This window comes from Antechinus flavipes, chromosome 4 (assembly GCF_016432865.1).
Source record: "Antechinus flavipes isolate AdamAnt ecotype Samford, QLD, Australia chromosome 4, AdamAnt_v2, whole genome shotgun sequence".
Lineage (NCBI taxonomy): Eukaryota > Metazoa > Chordata > Mammalia > Dasyuromorphia > Dasyuridae > Antechinus > Antechinus flavipes.
This window is the reverse complement of record NC_067401.1, coordinates 324,288,970-324,310,844: the sequence shown is the minus strand read 5'-3', so window position 1 is coordinate 324,310,844 and position 21,875 is coordinate 324,288,970. Positions and strand designations below refer to the sequence as shown.

Below are 21,875 nucleotides of genomic sequence, written 5' to 3'. Positions count from 1 at the left end.
CAAATGTTCTGTCCATGGTTATATAGTTGGTAACTGTTAAGCAGTAGAATTTAACTTTATTTCTTCTTTCTTCTGTCCTAAGTCTACAATTGCCTCAATAATTTCTTACAATTTTTTCAGACCTAAAATTCTGTAGTTTTAAGAGAAAAGTTGTATATTTTTGTCCCGAGTCCAAATTAAACATTGATTATACATATTGAAAATATATAACTACATGTTATATTTTGGGGGTCAGTTGCAAGATTTCACCTCAACCAAATTAAATAGCTCTCACCAGGCTAAATCATTGCCTTCCCTCCTCCCCCCGCTCCCAAACTGAAATAATAATGTTAGTTTACTGGGATACTCCCCAAGCTAAGAGAATTATTTTTAGCTGTCAGCAAGTATTTCCCCACAAATTGCTGGGATCAATTAAACCAGTAAGGCTCACTGTTAAATTTTCAGTATTAATATTTGCTCCTCAGAAATACTATAAATCAGGACTTGATTGTTTTCTTGAGAAAATGCTCATAATGCAGATTAGACTCAGAATTGTATAGGTACTTTTCCCCCCCAGATAATTAACTGTGAAATATTTACCATCATACTCAGAGTTTTCTTTCATTCTGGTCAAGATCAATTTTCTTTAGGATACCTACTCAATAAAAAAAAAAAAATTCTTCACCACAGTGTTCTGAACTTCAAATGATTTAATTTTCCACATAATTTCCACATGTGGAAAAAATTCTACATAATTTACCTCATATAGTAAATAAACAGCTTCTGACGTACCCAAGATACTAATCGCATCTCACTCAACTCAAACATACAAATTTTTATTCTTTTCCCCTTTTAGTGAGGACCCTCATTATTCCAAAAGAGATATAATGAAGTACAGCACAATGTATGACATATAGTAAGCATTAAATACATGTTTACTCATTTCTAAAGCAATCCACATCATAGTTCTAATGACTAAGAAGCTTTTTTCCTTATATGAAGACTAAATTTGCTCTAGTTATTTCATTTTTTATATTTTTATTAAAGCTTTTTATTTTCAAAACATATGCATGGATAATTTTTCAACACTGACCCTTGCAAAAAACCTTATATTCCAAATTTTCCCCTCCTCCCCAACCCCTGCCCTACATGGCAAGTAATCCAATATATGTTAAACATGTCAAAATATATTAAATCCAATACATGTATACATAATTATACAATTATTGTGCTGCATAAGAAAATTCAGATCAAAAAGGAAAAAGATGAGAAAGAAAACAAAATGCAAGCAAATAACAACAAAAAGAGTGAAAATGCTATATGTTGTGATCCATACTCAGTTCCCAAAATCTTTTCTCTGGGTATAGATGGCTCTCTTCATCGCTAAACCATTGGAACTGGCCTCAATTATCTCATTGTGGTGGAGCCACACCCATCAGAATTGATCATCCTATAGTCTTCTTGTTGTTGTGTACAATGATCTCCTGGTTCTACTCCACTTGGCATCAATTCACATAAGTCTCAACAGGCCTTTATGAAATCATCCTTCTGATCATTTCTTACAGAATGATAATATTCCATAACATTCATATACTACAATTTACCCAACCATTCTCCAATTGATGGGCATCCACTCAGTTTCCAGTTTCTAGCCACTACAAAGAGGGTTCCACAAATATTTTGGCACATGTGGGTCCCTTTCCCTCTTTTAAGATCTCTTTGGGATATAAGCCCAGTAGAAACACTGCTGGGTCAAAGAGTATGCACAGTTTGATAACTTTTTGAGCACAGTTCCAAATTGTTCTCCAGAATGGCTGGATCCATTCACAGTTCCATTGACAATGTATCAGTGTCCCAGTTTTCCTTCATCCCTTCCTCCAACATTCATCATTATCTTTTCTTGTTATCTTAGCCAATCTGTTATTTCTACCCATTTTTGTTAGTTCTGCTCTCTGAAGCCAAGGAAGGATTAATCTAGTATTTCTTCCACATGACAATTCTTTATCTATTAGCAAAGACATATCCCACCATAGTCCCAACCACCAAGTTCTCTCCTCCTTAGTCCAAACATCCTAGAACACATAACCAGTCTTCCTCAGAGGACAGCTTTCAGTCTCTTCCTGATAGGAAGGAAGGATGTTCTCTAACTTAATATTGTTTCCAAAATGTCATATTCAGAAAGGAATACAAGTAATAGGAAATGCTAGCTATCATTTTAAAGACATGGCAATGATTTATTATTAATGCCAATTAGAAGCCAATTATATATCTGAACTGTCTAAAAGAATATTTTTAGAGGAATCTTTCAAACAAACAAAAAACACTAACTAGTAAGTTTAAATGTTCAAAAATCAGTGTCAACTCAAATGAAATTAGTGTTAGATCATAGGTATATTCAAAGATCTCTTTTGTATATGTAAATATATAAAATGTTTTACATAAATGTGTAAATAAATGTCCAAATCTGCTCCCCAAAATGAAATAGTTGTCTCCACATTGGATGGGGAAATAAATGAACTGTTGTTTTCCTGACAAAGAATGAAATTTTCCAATCAACTTCAAAACCTATATGACCTCTGACATGTCACTGAACCTGAACATCCTTATTTGTAAAACCAGAGGAGCAAAAGAGGTCTGGGGTTCTCAAATCTTTTTGAATCATGTTATCACTTAACAATCTAATGATTGTTTGTCCAAAGTATTTTTGGACAATGCTACTGTAGTTTGTTGTCCAAAGGAAATGAGGAAAGGAAAAGAGAAAAGGAAGAAGGTAGGAAGGCACTGTATAGTGCAATCTCAATAGTCAACTAGAAACATTCTTTTTTTTCCCCTCCACACTCCTTCGATACATATAAACTACTTAGAGAAACCTGGTCTTTTCTTCAAGATACCTAATCTCTAGTTCTATTCTCTATTATTGGTTGCTACTTCTTTCATGTTTCTAACTTGCCCCAAACAAAAGGAGAAAATGTCATAATTCTTACCTTACATTAATAACTTTAGTTCACTACCATTCAGAAGCCTATCTATTCAGATTTGAATAGTTCCCTCACTTCCCAGATAGAATTATTACTAAATCTTGTGGAATCTAACTCCACAACATCTCTATTTATCTCATTCACTTCATTTTTGTCTCCCACACCCCACAATCAGTCCTCATTACCTCTCACCTGGACAACTACAACAGCATCTTAACTGTTCTCTCTGTTCCCATTATAATTTCTCTCCAATCCATTCTCCCCATAGTTGCCAAAATAATCTAAGACACTGGTGTGACACATCACTCTCCTGCTCAAAAATCCTCAATGGCTCTCCATTCCCTACAGGATAAAATATAAACACCTTAGCCCAGAATTTAAGGTTATCTACCATATAACTTTCACCTACCTCTCCAGTCTTGTTTCATGCTCTTTCCAATAAACTGCAAGATAAATTCTGTATTCTAAACTAAATAGCTATTTCTTCTGTACTTTCTGTATAGTTATAAATTGTTCCTCAGTGCACTCCTCCTTTTAACTCTCATAGAAGTCTTTATTTTCCTTCAAAAGGCTTATTTAAGGTACCAACTCCTGATTAAATTTTCCCTCATTCTTCCTCTTCTTCCCCACAATTGTTAGTGGTTACCCCCCCCTCAATTTTCCTTGTACTATATTTCTTTGTGTACATGCTGAACTGCCAAGTGGAATATAAAGCTCTTTGAGGTTAGGTTCTATTTTCTACTTGCTTTCATAGCCTCTGTACCTGATACAGTATCTTACATATAATATGCACCTTTAAAAAGTAAATTCAATTGAACTGAATCTCTCTCTGTATGTATGTGTGTGGGTTTATGTGTGTGTGTATATATATTTATTATACAACATATATATATGATATATATGTATGTATATATAAATGTATATATTTGGCACAAGACTTGCCTAGGGTCACATAGCTAATAAATGCCAAGTGTCTAATGCTGGTTCTGAAGTCATAGCACTGACTCTGGAGTCAGGAGGACCTATCTACTATGCCATTTAGTTACTCCTGAAAATATATTTTTTACAAGTTATTAACAAAAATGTGGAATTGAAAAATAGCTAAAAATAGAGACTCATGACATTCCATATCAAACATTTTCACCCAAGTTGATGTGTGAAAAAAACAATACTCTTTGGGATATATAAACTCTTTGTTTTTAAACTGATTATGAATCCATCTAAATGTTCCATTATTTGGCTAAAATCTTCCTATCTTGGGTAGAAAAACTAATTTGGTATAATATAGCATATTGGTATAAAGACATACTTGATGTAAATGTAGTTTTAAAAAAATTTCTCATATAGATGATGATATGTGAACTATTAGAAAAGGAAGCAATAATTACTAAGTCAGAATGGTGAACTCATTAACACTAACATTATGTCAGACTAAATCTCAGGTTGCTTTTGGATTGAATTATTAAGCCTAATAAACTAGGGGAGTACAAGAACATAATACTCATGGATTTGTGGCTAGATACTTGCCAAAGTCGGTCAAGTTGATAAAAAGTACAACCTAGGATTCAAACAGGCCTGATTCAAAATCCTATGTTCTTTGCATCACACCACACTTCACTACCACCCAACTCACTTCATTGTATGGGCTTTGTTAGCATCTGGGCCAGGACCAGAACCCAACTCTGCACTCTACCATATCACAGAGGACATCTGTTAGAAATAATCTGATGCCTAAAACAGTACAAAGTGAAAAACATTGTAACATAATTCAAATTATAGTTTAACAAATCTACTTTTGAATTTCCTCCCAAACCTAATTTTTTTCACACCTTCAGTTCAAACCTACAAATCTTTCTAACTTTCAGAACATGTCAACATGCCAAAGCATCAGGTTTTTTTTTTTTCTTCAACATTTTAACTTACTGTTCTTTTTTAGAAGTATCCAGATATCAGTGGAAGACTGACACACATGAGGCAAATGTATGATGGGGACCAAGATGAAAAGCCCTATATAACTAATCTATGCCAAATATCTCATTAAGAAATTAGTATTATACTCTTCCAGAATGCATCCTTCAAAAACCAAGTGAAGTTCTAAGAGTATGAAGTAGGCAATTATCCCTTTTCCATTTTTAGTTACAGTCACTGAAGGAAAAATAAAGAAAGGGCAGGAAAGAAATTAACAATTACAGCGACTATGACATCTTACCCCCTAATTTATAACAATTGTATTTCACCTAATATGTTCAGAATGCCCCAAATCAAATGAATTTTCCTATATACTTAACAGTAGGGTTGGATTTTACCCAATATGGCAGCTATTCTTGTTAGTATCTTCTTAGTATATGGGACTCCAGTTTTCCATGACTTAGATACTACAGGGAAATTCATCCAATTTGTGGACTTGACCAATTTATAACCAACTGATTTTACTAAGTAATCATTTAACTAAAAATTAGTTCACTGACTTCAAAGCTTTAGTTCTTTATACCAAGCAGTCTAAATGTACCTTTATACAAAAAAAAAAAAAAAAAAATTAAGCATCATTTGTGAGGACCTAATTTTTGCCATTTAGTTAAAATGAAGAAATTCTCATTGGCAATGAAGATTTAAGTGGAGGAATACTAGCTATTTCAATAATATTGAAAAAATAAGCAATTTAGCAACAGAGAAGATAGTGCAAAGGCATTTAGAACTTGAGGCTTCTCATTGTTTCACATTAAGAGCTCCAATTTCCCATGTGTTTAATTCATCTAGGGGGAGCATAAACTTGCCAAATAGAAGAACACATGGGGAATGTTATTATATGTGAAGACTATTTTGTGATGATACATATCTTATAAAAGCGCCGAATACATATACACAATATTCCTTTCCCACGTGCACCACTTTCATGTCAATACATCAATGCTGTTGAAAACAAGACTGTTTTCACAGTAATACATTTTAATATAGCAGCAAATTAGGCCATCACTTTCAACTTAGTTTTCCTGCTTTGCTATACCCTCTGCGAACTAACTAATACCAGATATTGTCTTGTAGCATGTAACCATTGTCCTACAGTGTTCCTTGAAACATCGCCTTTTCTTTTCCAACTCTCCCCTCCCAATTAACCTTTTAAAAAGCCTTAGAAAGATCCCACCCAAATAGCTTTTCTCCTAGGGTGTGGAGCTGACAGATAAAGCCTTGGGGGCTTCAGGTCAAAAATGTTTTTAAGAGCAAGACCAGCAACCAACAGACAAGTTACAAGATCTGTTTCAACAAATAAAGGCTTGCCAAAGGAGAGGGAGTGTCAGCACATTTTATATACTTAGAATAAAATTAAACCACACATTCAAGAACCACAGTCATGCCTAAATTCTAGCAATAAACTTAGCTACCAAATAATACACATAACATAAGCTAGAAGCTTTAATAAAACTCTTCCCTACTATAGGAAGTTCAAAGTAATGGGAATCATTGAAACTTTAAATTAGTCATGTCAAAATATTAATACAGAGCCCTCTTTTATCCCAAAGACAGTAGTTTTAATAGGGAATACTGTGGTATTATTAAAACACAGTAGTATTTTAAGTTACAAGTACTGAATGGATATTCCAAAATTATAAACTGCATTTATACATTTTTCATTCACTCTTCTCCATTGCATTACTAAGGCCAATGTGTTAAGTGACTGTAGATCTCATTAGGATGATTAAGATTCAAGTCAAGAAGAGACCTTAAGAGATCATCTAAATCCAACCTCATTTTACTGATGAGGAAATTGAAGTCCAGCAAAAATAAACGTATTGCTCATGATCACACAAAATAGTAAGTAGCAGAGCTTTAATTTGAATCAGACCCTTATTTCAAATTCAGTGTTATTGCCTCTAACTGACAGATAAGGAGTCTCTATAGAGAGTTAGGATTCTATGTAATCAAAACACCTAGAAAACCTCATTATCTATAGTAGGAGCTCTTAACCTGAGGTTTATGAACTTGGGTTTTTATTTTTTGTCTCTTTACTTGCTTGCATTACATTTTGATAACTATGTTTCAATATAATTTGATCCCTTTGTAAATCTGAGCATTCTATTTTATGCATTTAAAAAGATTATTCTATGAATAAGTGTATAGTGTTTCCTAGACTTCCAAAGAGATCTACAGCACAAAAAAATGTTAACAACTCTTGACCTACAGGGAATGCCTCACCCATCTGGACTTTGTGCAAAGTATGCTTCATTGGTAGATATACATTTGCCAATTTTATGCTTCAATGCTCAGCAGACTATTGAACAATCATCTTTGTGGTTGCAGCTATCATACAGTAGAATCCTATACAATCCTAACATGTGCATAGTAGAGCCTTCATCAGAGCACCACCTTAAATTGGCTATATTTAAATTGGTCTACCAACTCACAAGCTCAGTCAAACAATAAACATTATGGGACCTTATAATCACTATACTATGAAGTTGTAGTCTCATGGAAAATATCTGTCAAAATTCATTTGTTTTCTCTAAAGAGAAATGGTCAGATAGCATCTGAGAAATTGCACATCATTTCTAATATAGCCAAACTGCTCCCTGCTGCAAAAGTCAGTTATTTTTTTAAAAATTATCTACAGGGCAACATGTGGCAATTAATAAATTACGGAAAACAATGATCTCAGAAGAATCAGAATTACAGAGGACTCTGACAGTAATGGAAAGATGCATAATTGGTCAAAGTCTGTAGCAGCATATTACCAACAACTAATAGCATGCAAGTATAGTAAAAGACAGCAAAGATGGACATGATTGGAAAAGAAAATGAGTCACTCATGTATGAAGAATGAAATATTAAAAGAATCAGAGGACGGCATGCAGGACATTTGACAGATTATCTATGGGAGCTATGTAGCATTTTATAGACAAGACCCACGGAGAATGAAAAGGTATGACTAAACTGATGTGTGGGTGAAAGAATCAGTCAGTTCATTAGGAATGCTAAACCATGAGGCAGCCACAAGAAACAAAAATGCATTCAGTTTAAGAAGCCATCAAGAAAACAATTATAATTATTAATTTTGCTATAATAAATCATTATTTCAATATAATATCTTACTTCCAAACAGATCTATTGAAAATCTTTAAATAAAAAAATTTCAAACTAATAGTCTCCCCCAAGATTCTTCCTTCAACTCACCAATAAACTATGACACTAAGATAGATTAAAAAAAAAAAAAAAAAAAAACTAAACCAAATAGTTAAATTTTTAAGTGTATCTGTTTCAAGGTTTAATTCAAAAAAAATTTTAATTTAAACCTCAAGAAAAATTTTCAGTCAAGATGCTGAATCAGTATGTCCAACTGACATCATGTCTAACTAATTCAACTCAGTAAAATTTATAAGATTTTTTTCATAGAATTCATGCTGGTATTATAGCTTAATTTAATAGAAATAGGTACTACATCTGTTATTTCATTAATATAAGGAATTCCCTGATGAGGAGCAATGTAAGTAGATACTTTCTCTACAACCTATGGTCTTTATAGAGTTGCCTAGAATATCAAGATATTCAGAGTCTTACTTAGTGTCACACTCACCATCTTATCAGGAATAATATCTAAATTTGAGTCATCTTGGCTCTGAGGTCTGTACTTTCTCCATTATAAGACAATGTTTCTTCCTTAATTTTAAAATTAATAAAAGTATGACAAAGAAATCAGTAAAATTGAACTATTAGGACACTCATGACATTGTCCCAAAGAAATGGAACTGTTTTAGTTAAGACAAATCAAGCAATCAAAGATGGGATGCGGCATTTATGTTTGCTAATTTAAAAAATAAAGAAAAAAACAAGAATCCATTTGTCTGTGGTTCTATGCTCCTATTAAACTATGAAAACAACAAGAGATCCCAGCATTTGTCATTGTGCCTGGCATGTAGCTTAATAAATGCTTATTGATAAACTGATCAATCCAGTTTGCCTTTTTAAATGTATTTCACGAGCTTGATATATTAACACAAATGAAAGAAAAATTCACTCTTCATCTACAACACAAGCTTGTCTAGTTCCTCTCAAGGCTTTCTTATTAATCTGACATATACCTTGTGTCACTTCAGAAGCAAACCTATACTTTAGGATTGCTTAATTCTGGCCCCAGCCCTGAGTTTAACTCCACCATGGAATTAGGAAATGGTTTGGGGGAAATGACTCACAAGTGCCTTGGTAACTGATTTAAAAAAAAAAAAAAATTTCTGCAGAAGGAAGAGATAAATTCAGAAGAGGCAAATTCAGATAGGTCTTAGTAAAAATCCTAATTCAGATAGCAAGAAAAGATGACTGAACAAATCAAAATTAAGCATCCTCTTTTCTTTTTAAAATTGTAAATACTAACAACAACAACAACAAATTATGTTTGGCCTTGAAAGATCCCTAAGGTTCCCTTTTAAGCTTTAATGCCCATATTAAACTAACCATATAACATTACAATCCTAGAAGTCTTACTTCATGTGGCAGCAGAAAAAAATAAATCGTATAATTATAGAAAATATATAGAAATAAAGAAAATATATAGCAGTGAATAAAATGACATAGGAATAATGAGGAATTAATGAGGTATATACTAATATGATAGGTGTACGCCTTTAAAAAAAACAAAACAAAACAAAACAAAAAGATCAATTAGCCAAAAAAAAAAAAGTTATTTGTAGTAATCTAGGAAAATCAATACCTTTGGAAAGTACTTTCTTAGGGTTGAACAAGAAAGCTAACAGAAGGAGCAATGGATTGGATTAAATAGAATCCACTTTTGCTACTTAATACAGATTTCTGTTAACTATGAGCAAATTAAATCACTTTTGCTCTCTGAGCCTCAACTGGAATAATCTCTAAATTCCCCTTTCAGTTCTAACATTCTATCACTCAATGGTTCAAGAAAGTAAAGAGTTTACACAATTGAGGAGTTCATTTAAGGATCTACATGTGAATCCAAAGACTAACACTAAGACACAGTAACTGTGTGTTACTCCCAAGTATTAAAAAACAAATCTTATTAGCCATTTAAATCATCTTGGGGGAGGATCTATGTTAGCATAATAGCCAAGCAATCCCCATATTTGAAGTCTCCACTGTGAGCTCTGGAAGCAAAAGTTTCTTTTTTCAAGAGGAAACATCCTTGTTGATTATTCATCTCAAGTTGGAAAGAAAGCACAGTAATCACACTCAGATTTGTCAAAAGCCCACTTGTGCCCAGAAGAGCAACAAAGTTAAAATATGATCAACAAAGCACTAAATTCAGGGAATTCTTCTGGCTCATAGTTACTTGGGAAGATAGAAGAAATTGGGTCAATACTGGTGCACAAGGTGCAAAAAAAGTGAGGCTTTTGTTAGTGTCACACTCTTATTAGTATGCACATTTAATTTCAATTAAATAACTAAAATGAGAACCATGAGGTCTTTCTTTATGGTCTAGGATTTAACCTTGTTATTATAGTAAGGAAACTGTGGCATTTTAGATCCAGTTCATGGATAGGATCCTGGGGGAGAGGAGATTCGGTAAATATTGAATTTCAGCACCTACAAGTTTCACAGTAAGAAACTAAACTACCTTGGGATGAGAACAATGTAAGGAAGGTAACAAGGCAATTTAGATCTGTGCAAGGAAGCTGAGGGTGGCAGAAGTTGAGGTTCATCTGTCAACATGGCAAGGAGAGAGGAGAAAGGTAAGGAGTGGTGTGTTGAACTGAAAACTTAGAAATTACATAGAAATTTAGCAGAACAATAAAACTTACTGAGTTGAGTAAGTTTTTTTTTTTTTTTTTGCAAAGTTGAAGTAATTGCCAACTTTCTATTGCTCATACTATTTTCCTACCTGTGAGTTTGCCTGTCTCTCTGAAATCGTACAGACACAGAGGTTCATTATTTGTCTATTTTGCTTGCTGCACCTTACCTCACCCAAAAAAATTATTCAGCTGGGATACTACAGCTGTTACTTACCATCCAAATGTCAGTGGCACCCTTCCCTTTTATGGAGTTTCCATAAATTAGCTCTAATCCACCTTTACTGTTACCCCTTTTCTAATTTTCTGCTTCAAATTTACTGTAGAAGTGAAACACCATTTGATAGTTTGTGTAACCTACAAACATTGTAAATAGTGTTCTGAGTAAGGGCTTATGGACTTGTCCAGGAAGAAAAGTTCCTAGCTTTGTGACAGTTACTTTGAGTGCTGTGGGAAATTTCTAACTTGAGTTCTCAGGTCCAATCCACATTGCTGAAAGCACCTGATTCCAAGCTTTAGTTAGGAAGAGTATTACTATAATAATTAGCCATAGTATAATTTTATACAATAGTCACTGCACTTATATATGCTCATTTAGAAACTTAGAACATATGAGCTTCAGAACTGGAATGCCAAAATAATTCCTTTGGCCATAAGCTACTATGACCTGAAGAGAGATGGTATAATGCTAACCTGATCCTTATGCCTTCCTCTGAGGAAAACAGATGCACTTAAAAACTGTCAATTATCTCTGTACTTGATATGAGTAATTTGGGTTCCCATTAGATAGGTTACCTAAATATATATAAACATTCAAAGTCTGAACTTAAAAAAAAAAAATCTGAAACTAAAAGCATCATCTATTTGCACCAATATAAAAATACAATAAAATATTTTTATAATTTCCAGTATAAGATTAGTAACAGAATCACAAGAAAACATTATTTTCTATTAGGCTTTTGCCACAAGTATATAGTTATTTTTAGGGAATATAAGTTGATATTGGTATACTGGAGTTCATGTGACATAAGCTGTGTTTTAAATGTCTAAGAAAATTCAACTAAACTTGTTGCTACTACAATTTAATTAATAAGATGACTAATATTTAACATACTTCCTCTTAACTCTTCCTATTGGTTTAAACTTCCCCTAAACATCTTTCCCTTGATTATGCCTTTAAAATTGTGCTTATTTTTAAATGAAATATTCTGGATTCAACTTCTACTTAAAAAATAAAAAATATAGTTTTTAAATTGTCTAAAATCACCCACTTTTTGATGGCCATGTAGTGTTTTTTTTAAAAAGACAAAGTAAACATTCTAATTCAATCAAACTAAAACATCCTGTGTCAGAGTTATTGTTTCACCAGCTAATGAGAATTAGAGATATAAAAGACAGAAAATTCTTCATTTTTGAAATAAAAGGTTCTCCAGCAAGAGTCTGTTGTTTTAAAATGTATTTAAATCATGACCAAAAAATAAAATGATATAACAAGATAATTAGCCCACTGTCAAAAACAGGAATTAGCCACTTTCTACTGATGCATGAAAAACAAAAGGATGCCCTCCTCTCTCTCTTCATTGAGGAAGGTTTTCTACTCAGCTCCAAAGGCTTGCTCTGGTATTTAATTGTCCAAAAAGAATCTTAATTAGCTAACCCCCCATGGTTCAGGAAGCAGAGAGATGCCCATAATTACTAAGGACTCTGCATACAGCAACAAGTGTTATGAAATTCTTAATCCCGAGTACTGAAGCCAGTCAGTCAACAAATATTTATAAAGTACCAACTATATGTAAGAAACTGTGCTAAGCATGGGAAATATGACGAAAAGTGAAAGGCAGCCTCTGTTCCAAGGAGCTCACAAGCTAATGGGTTGTCTAATGAGAAGTCAAGATGCAGAAACTGAGGAAGAAGAGCTTTCCAGGCTTGAGGGAGAGCCAGAGAAATTGTCTACAATTAAGAAGAAACGGTGTGTCTTTTTAATGGAACAGCCAAAGGCCAATGTATTGGGTCAAAAAGCATATGGCTAGAATTGTAGGAAGAGGCAAAATTATGAAGAATTTTGACTGCCAAACAGAATATTTTGTATTTTATTGTAGTAAACCAAACAAGATGGTGACATGGTCCAATCTGTGCTGTAAGAAAATACTTTTAGTAGCTAAATAAAGAATGGATGGGAGTGATTTGAGGCAGACAGACCCATTGGCAGGCTATTTCTACAGTCCAGATGTGAGGATATGAGAGTCTGAACTGGAGAGGTGGCAGCAACAGAGTAGAGAAATGCCAGCCTAGGAAGATGTAAAAGTCCACATCAAATTTACTGCTGAAGACTCAGGCCCCACAGCAGATCTCCAATCAGTGATATACCTTCAGATACTTTAAAGAGAAATCCAAGGAAGTCTCTCCTATCTAATATTTGTGATCTAAAGAAGTCAAAACACAAGAGTTGAAATATTCTGGCCAAATCTTGATTCAGATCCCCTTAGTAATTCTCAAATTAAATCCCCTACAAAGGACTCTCTATAAACATTTAGCTGCTACTTCTTTCTAAAGCTCTTTTCAAGGAAACATTTTATTGGACTCGCTTAAATGGTTAAATTCCCAGACCTTGTGATAAGCAATATGAAGTAAGCAGTAAGAAAGAAGCCACTTCCAGGGTTGAGAATAATTCATCATTCCCTTTAGTAGATAAAATGTAAAGAAAGTAAATGACGTGAAAACATCTTTTACCAATCCCAATTACAAAAAGGATTTTAGAAGATAAAGTCCTTTAAGTCCAAAGTCTTTTAAAATACCTGACAGAGCTGCATTCTAGATAAGGAAAGAAAACATCTCCAGTTAATAACTCAGAACAACTGCTGTTGAATTGAAGGGCAAGTGAATGCTCATATTTTCTTCAATGCAAAGAGGGGAGGAGAGAGGGAAAGAGGTGAACACAACTGAAATGACAAGTTGAATCGATTACTTAAGTTAGAAATTACCCAATATCTACAGTTCAACAGGCATTACAAACTTAGGACAAAAATATATAAGGTGATCTAGTACACAAAAAATTGGGTCATATTCTCAAAGTTCACTGACTATCTAGAACTCAAAACACATCTTCCCACAAGGGTAAATGGTAGCTAGATTCAAAGGTTAGACCACAAAAGTCTTTTTCATTAACAATAATAAGCATTTAGTATACATCTGCCAGCTGCAAGGTAGTAGAGCTAGAATGGTTAAAGAAAGACAATTCTTGCTCTCAAGTTTACCAAACCATTTAGTTTAAGATTTATATTTCTTTACTTTCAAAAGGAAGCCCAATGTAGCTGAACATTAACAAGAGGGACAACTCATTTTATGTCGCACTTTAAGGTGGAAAAAGTATTTTCCTCTCAACGAGGTGATGAGATAGTAGTTCACATTTCTTCAACAATGTAAGAAATACAAAGCACAGTCTTCACAACATACTGTGAAGTGAAGTAGTAGTTTATTATATTTATCCAGTTTTACAGAGGAACCCTCTGAGACTCAAGAGTTGCCCATGATTCAGTAGCTAGAATTAGAACTCCAGAGAATTCTGGTCTTCTTTATTTTCTTTCCACTCCATCTTCCACCAAACTTTTTGATCTTAGGATCCCCTTTACACTTTTAAAAAGTGTTTTAAAATGATTGTGGGTTTATCTATCAATATTCACCACGTTAGAAATTTAAACTGATAATTTTTAAAATATTTGAGTCATTTAAAAATAATAATACATTACATATTTCTAAAATAAAAATATTGTTGAGAAGGATGGCACTGTTTTACTTATTTTTGCAACTGTCTTTAATGTCTGGCTTAACAGAACACAGCTAAATTTGCATACCTCTTCTGCATTCATAATCTATTGCAATATGTTGTTTCAATTGAAATATATTAAGATCTAGCTTCATACCAATATGTAATTGGGAAAGAGAGGTGTATTTTAGTAGACACATAACATCTGAATATTATTATAAAAATAGTTTTGGCTTTTTGGACCCCCTTAAAAGGATCTTGAAGGACTGGTCCATAGACCATACTTTCAGGACCTCTGCATAAGAGCATATATTTCACTGAACCAAAACTACCATGCATATATTTCTAATGTAATTTCTATGTGTTCAGAATTCAATATCAAATGCTAGGGACACATCCTCTCCACCCTGAGGATGCAAAGACAAAAATAAGAAAAAAGCAGCAGCTAGGTAGGGAAGTGGCTGAGTTCTCGGCCTGGAGAGGGGGACACTCGAATTTAAATCTAGACTCATAAACTTATGGCTATGTGAATCTGGGCAAATCACTTAAACTCTCTATGCTTCAGTCTCCCCATACCTCAAAAAGCAGTTGTAAGGATCAAATTAGATAATATAAGTGCTTAACAGCTGCCGGGCACATGGCAGACACTATATCAATGTTAGCTATTGCTATTATTATCTTGACCCACACGAGTCTCCTTAAAAGCTCATCTTAAGTTCTATCTTCTCTTTGAAGTCTTTTGTGATCCCTCCAACTATCAGTACCTTCTCCCAAAAAAAATTTCACCTTTAAAACATTTTGTATATGCTTATTCTGGAAATATGCTTATTCATATACACAATGCTTCCCCTGATAATATACAGAGTTGTGAGGGCAAGAACGGCTTCATTTTTTTGTCTTTGTATTCTCAGAACCGAACACAGCATTTAGATAAATGCATGTTGATTACCCAAAAAAGCTTACATTCCATTTAAACACCCAATTTTCCCTTGTACCCATGAAATAAGATTGGGGACTTTCCAGTTCTCCCACCATTGTCTTCAGAAGTCACAAAGCATAGGATAAAATAACATATTAAGAATAAAAAGGGGATCTGGGAGGCCAACCTCCTTATAATACAAGTGAGAATTTAGGCCCAGAGAGGCAAGATGGGATTTGAATTGACTCCATCAGTAAAGCCAAGGTCCATTTTACTTACTCTATCCAGCTGCCTCAAGAAGAGCTACTCACATGAGGGAATCTAGAGGATGTTGTAATAATGAAGACAGGTTGCATATCAGCTTGGAGTGATCTGTTTCTTCCTTTCCCTTCCCCACAGCCACCACCACCCTAGTTTAGGATGTAATTTTTACCCCATGTCTAAACTACTGTAACATAATCTTAATTGATCTCTCTGCTTCTTACACAAAGCCAGCAGATTAATCTTTTTAAAATATCACTTTGTGCCCTGACTCTTCTCAAAAATATTCACTGGCTCCCCACTATCTATAAAATAAGCCCTAAATCTAACACAAACATTATATTCCAGACAATCTGAACTACATTTTCCTCTACCTGAACTCTACTTTCCACTTCCACACTTTTCTTCATGGCATTCTCTGTGCCCATAATGCCTTCACATTATATCTTTGTCTATTAAACTTTCAAAGCCCAGCTCAAAAGCTAACTCCTCTATGACACCTTATCATATTACCTCAGCTACAAATAACTCCCCCTTTCCTCTGTAATTTACAGCATGTAGTTCAAATACCTCCTATTATATTTATCCTGAATTCTCTTGTAAAATGCTATATTTTTGTATATGTCTTATATCCCCTACTCAATCACAAACTCCTAAAAGGCAAGGGACAATATCTGCTAAAAATTTGTATATCACACAGTGCCTCATACTAGTTAACACCCAATCTTTTAATTAATATGGTGAATGAATAAATAACAATCATCTAGCCAGTGATGGTAACAGGAATTAAGAAAAACAAAAGCTGGGGACTATTGCATCAATACAGTACAGAGATTATATAATATACTGGGAATCAAAACTTTACCAATTTATATAGCGTAAGAGATAAGATGTAGTCCTCAGAATTTCATAGATGCTAAAAAGAGTGCAAAGGGGCAAATGTTATGAAAACTATAGCTTATGATACACAGTATAATAAATGTATCTCCTCTCTACCCCCCTCCCAAAAAATGTGAAAAAAGTATTTATCTGTTGTCATAATGCTACAAAATGAAGCTTTTTATATTTTCCCATAAATTCCTACAAAAAGTCTCAACTATCCAGTTTTCTATAAGTAAAAAGAAACATCTCATATTCAATCTCTTCTCAGAAAGTAAAAAGGTATTACAAAATTAATACCCAAGTTATCCAAGATCTATATACAAATTCCTATCTCTCTATTCCAGCTGTACTTACTACAATCACAACACAGTGACTAGTGTTTTCTCCACCTGTTATGAGAACCAGTTGATATTCACTTGGATAAGAAATAAAAGAACTAAGAACTAAAACACACAACTGCTTTAGGTTAAGTGAAGTTGCTTAAGAGTATGTTGCACCTAAAATTGATGGTCTAAGGAGAAAAGAAGAAAGAGGAAAAGGAATAAGAAAAGTAAATGGAAAGTGAGAACAATGTAAAAAAAAAAAGGGCATCAATTTAAATTTTTGATTTTTTAAATATAGGAAGCTCAAGGGGTCCTGACTACTATAGCTTAGCAGCTATATGATCTTCAACAAAATCACAATTCTCTGAGGTTGTTTCTTTACCAACAATGATAAAAGAGAATGGCTAAATCTACCTTTTCTCAAATATATGAACACACTCAAAAAATACTGTTTTAAAAAATATTTCACAGATCCTTTTTGTTGCCTTTTCTTTTCAGTATAAATTTACAGCATAACTCTTCCAACACTACCCTCCTCCTCCCCCTAAATGGTAATCTCCTTATTCAGAATACAAAAAAAAAAAAAAAAAAAAAAATCTGACAATGGATAGACTTGGCCCACATGCAATTAGTTTGAACCAGTGCCTTCTCAGATCTGTGCCAATTTTACTCCCATACTAGAGATAAGGATCTGACCTCATACAATTCTGACTATCTCCCACCATGAATCCTTTAATAATTTTGCTTTGTCATTCTTTTTTTAAATTTTCCTACTATTCAATAAGACCCAAACCAGTAACATATCCTAAAGTATCCTCTATCCATCTTTCAACTCATTCCTTCAGAGAATAATTACATTTCCAGATTATTTTAACACGTGTAGAACTTCCAAAAGATTTCCAGCGCCACAAGAAATGACATCTCCCATACAGTCCTGACTCCTAGACTATCTGCTCAGTCCACACTCTGTATTACAGAAAGAAAAAAAGGGGGGTTGGAGGGTGGGGGGAGGAAATGGCCTTGAGTTTCCACATAGAGACCAAAATATACTGAAAATAAATTGACTAATTTATTGGAGTTCTTATAAAAATAGGCATTTAAACAAGAAAAAATATTTCTCTAAGTCCCTTAAACTTTTAAAAAGCCTGATAAAAAGTTGAACACCAAAGACTAACAAAAAACTAAATCAATCACACAGAATTAGAAGTATGACAGGGCTCTGTTTTCTCGGACAAGGAACTGAGAAAAGAAAGAATAAAAAGAGATTCTGGATGTGAAGTGAGAAGGCCTTTCTTTAGGAGTTAGTGCTAGGATGGGTCTTATTAAATATATTTTGTTAATTACCTGAAAAGTGTACAAAAAGTTCTACATTTTCAGATGATACTAAACTTTACAATGTAGAAAAGTGCCAAACTAAAGGGGACAGAAGATAGGAAGAGCTAAGAAATCTATTCCAGGAAAGAAAAAAATACAAAATATAATAAAATAAATACAAGACAGTCACTAACAAAAAGAATGGAGGTATAAATGAAAATCTTTAGGCTAAGTGAAACAGAAAGGGGAATGATCATTACTTAAAGGTATCATAGAATAGACAGCACAATGAACTTGAAATAACCCTTGGTCTGTCAGTTCTTAAGACACTGTAACTTGTAAGCAAATGTCAGGTGTGTGTGTGTGTGTGTGTGTGTGTGTGTGTGTGTGTGTGTGTGTGAGAGAGAGAGAGGGAGGGAGGAAGGAAGGAAGGAAGAAGGAAGGAAGGAAGAAGGAAGAAGGAAGGAAGAAGGAAGGAAGGAAGGAAGGAAGGAAGGAAGGAAGGAAGGAAGGAAGGAAGGGAAGAAGGGAAGAAGGGAAGAAGGAAGGAAGGAAGGAAGGAGGGAGGGAGGAAGGGAGGGAGGGAGGAAGGGAGGGAGGGAGGAAGGGAGGGAGGGAGGAAGGGAGGGAGGGAGGAGGGAGGGAGGGAGGGAGGGAAAGAAAAAAAAAAAAGAAATTACAGTCTGGGACAAAAATTACTCATTTAACATGAGATTTATTTTGTTCCTTTCTCACAACAAGCTTTTTTGGGATAGATATGTGTCCATATCAACCTAGCAGTATCACTGTGAAGATCAAATAAAATAGAGTTTATGTGAAAGGATTTCTATATCCGACAGAAAAGCAAACTTTTTTTCAATACTTTAACGGACTTCAGCACATGGATAATCTCCCCAAAAGATACAGATCACAACTCATCTATGCCCCCTAATTCTATGTGCCTCTTGTCTGAGTCCACAGGGTGTCAATCCAATGAGCTGCGTACAGAGGGAAAGAAGATGCATCTAGGATACCATTATTATTACTATTGTTCTCTGAGAATGTCCTCCCAGAACCAAAAATGGAGAAGAGGAAAGATCACAGGATCATAAACTTAAAAGTAGAAAGAACCTTAGAATCATTCATTTTAAAGATGAAGAAACTGAGTTCCAGAAAGTTTGTAAAGCAATTTACCTAAGATTACAAAGATGATTAAGTGGAAAAAGCATACTATAAATCCAGCTCTTCTTACTCAAAAAACAGTATTTTCCCCACAATATCATGTAAACACTCCCCAAAATATTACATTAGACTATAATAAAGTTAAGGAATCCTCATGCAAGGGGCAAAGATTAAAAGGAAGCAGAATGGAAATCTAAAAGGTAATCAAAGACATGGGTAGGAGGGAACACAAAATTTGTTCACCAAAATACTCATATAAGGACAGGGGGATACTTTCAATTTGAACAGGGTATATTTAGGACATATCAAGTTCAAGTTAGTGGAGCAGGTTAAAAAACAGAACTCATTATTACTTCCACCCTCCCTCCTCAAGAGGTGGTAGGAACAGATAAATGGAATTCTAAAAGCCTAAACATTTATTAAGGAAAAACTATAAGCAGTTACTAAGTGAAACTGATGTGTATATAGCTATATAAAAATATACAAATATAGATATAATTACAAACATACACTTAACTTTTCACGCTGAATTCAAGGAGGAGCCATATTTCCACTGCAGATCCCTTGGACCTCTATAAGCAACAAATACCAACAAAAAGCACCATGGATCTAACTAATTATGGAATGTCTCAGGTTCCTTTTGGAAATCAGAAACAATCTGAAAAGTCCATTAGGAATTAATAAACTGTCTATTTAATGCATTTCTGCCTGCAAATCTCAATCTTTCACTGGCATTCCACCAGGGGCATTCACATAGACTGTACTTGGGTTTCTCAAGTGCAATCTTTTATTATAACCCAAAACTGTAGAAGAATGTCAAAGGGGGAGGAAAACAAAAACCTAAGTTCAACTGATCCAGTAAGTTTAAAATAAAATTAAGTATCCAAGTCTATCAAAATTAAGCATCCTTTTTTTTTTAAAAAAAAAAAAGGGGGGGAGGGGGAAATCGCTCTAATTATTCAGTTATTCAATTATTCAAAATCATGTGTAAAAGATCAATTCAAAATCACAGAGGCATAAGAAATGAAGCTTGCAGTTTTATTTTTATTAACCTGCACTAACTTCAATCTTTTAAAGTGCAGGTGCATCACCTAGATATGGACATATATCTAAGAAACGCTTCCAAAAGTTGAAAACGACCACAGAAACATTCTCCAAAAGCATCTCTCTCTCTCATTCTCTCATTATCTCATTCTCTCTCTCTCTCTCTCTCTCTCACACACACACACACACACACACCCATTTCAAGAATAGGTTGCACTAGATCAAAGCAACACAACGTACTACTTTGAAACTTTTCTATGCCTCAAGAGCTGCTAACCACCCAAACACCTTTCTCCGAAAATGTATTGTAATTTAGGATCCACTGAAAACCCGGGATTCCTCCCAACCAAAAAAAAAAAAAAAAAAAAAAAAAAAAAAAAAAGGAAATCCGTAGAGCAGAATTACAAATAGTTTTCACTCCTATTAAGAACGGAAGTCAAGTTGAGAGTCTCTTCCTCTAACAAATTAAACAGCCTGTCTCACCCTAGTGTGAATTTCTCTAGGGAGCCCTGTCACCTGCAACCATGAGGACAGCAAACCCCGAATTGCAGGAGCTGATGTTCCCCCTTCTCCCTCCTTTTATTTAAAAGAGGTGGGGGGAAGTGGTGATGCCCAAGTTTTCCATTGGCTCATTCTCCTTAACTTCGCAGCCCCTTCCTTCCTTCGGTCGCCCTTACAAAGCAGGGAAGGAAGGGCGGGGGTCGCGAGGGACGGACCCGCAGCGGCCCGTGCCCGCCGCAGCAGAGCTACGGGGCCCGGGCCGCAGGGCGCTGTCACCGGTCGGGGCTGGGGGTACTTCCCGACTCTCGCATTGTCCTCGAGCCCCAGGCGCCAGCCCGAATGAAGTTGCAGCCGGGGCCCCCTCCCAGGTGAGCCCCGGTCGGCTTACCGCTTTTAGCGTCATTCGAAGCGGCCGCGGCCGCCGCAGCCGCCGCTCCCGCTCCCGCTGCCGAGCCCGCGCCGGGCGCCGCTCCTCCAGCTCCAGCCGCTCCCGCTCCGGCTCCTGCCGCTCCCGCGCCCGCAGCCGCTCCCGAGCCCGCCGCCGTGGCCAGGGCTCCTCCGCCCGCCGCGCCAGCCGCGGCCGCCGCCGCCGCCAGGGCCCCTGCTCCATTTTCCTGCTCGTCCCCGCTGCTGTTGGCGCGTTTGTTCTTGCGGCCGCCTTTACTGCTTTTGGGGTTGGGCATCTCGCGAGGATCCGGGGCTGCCGGGCTTCAGCGAAGGCGGCTCCCCCGGGGGTGGCTGTTCATGGCCCCCGCCCCACGCCCGGCGGCTGCCGCGGCCACCCGCCCCTTCAGCAGCGGAGCGGAGAATGAAAGGCGCGGGCTAGGGTCCGGTCTATTCATGCATCTCCCACTCCATCCCTCGTCAGGCTCCCCGCCCGCCCAGCTTCCTGGGGCTTGGCGGCGCACTCGCAGGGCCAGCGGCAGCCGCGGCCACCGCCTGCTTCTGGGGCGTGAGGGAGACACTTGGGAGCCGGAGGGAAAAGGCGGGTCTCCAGCTTGTTTT

At 35.8% G+C, this 21,875-nt stretch overlaps 1 protein-coding gene across 1 annotated transcript in view; it reads right to left on the bottom strand.

The window, feature by feature from the left end:
• Positions 1-21,640, bottom strand: part of HECA (hdc homolog, cell cycle regulator) — a 50,831-nt gene extending 29,191 nt beyond the window's left edge. Inside the window, exon 1 of the mRNA XM_051997857.1 lies at positions 21,259-21,640. Coding sequence (XP_051853817.1) covers positions 21,259-21,553 — 295 coding nt within the window. The 5' untranslated portion in view covers positions 21,554-21,640. The remainder of the gene's footprint in view (positions 1-21,258) is intronic.
• Positions 21,641-21,875: the final 235 nt, after the last annotated feature.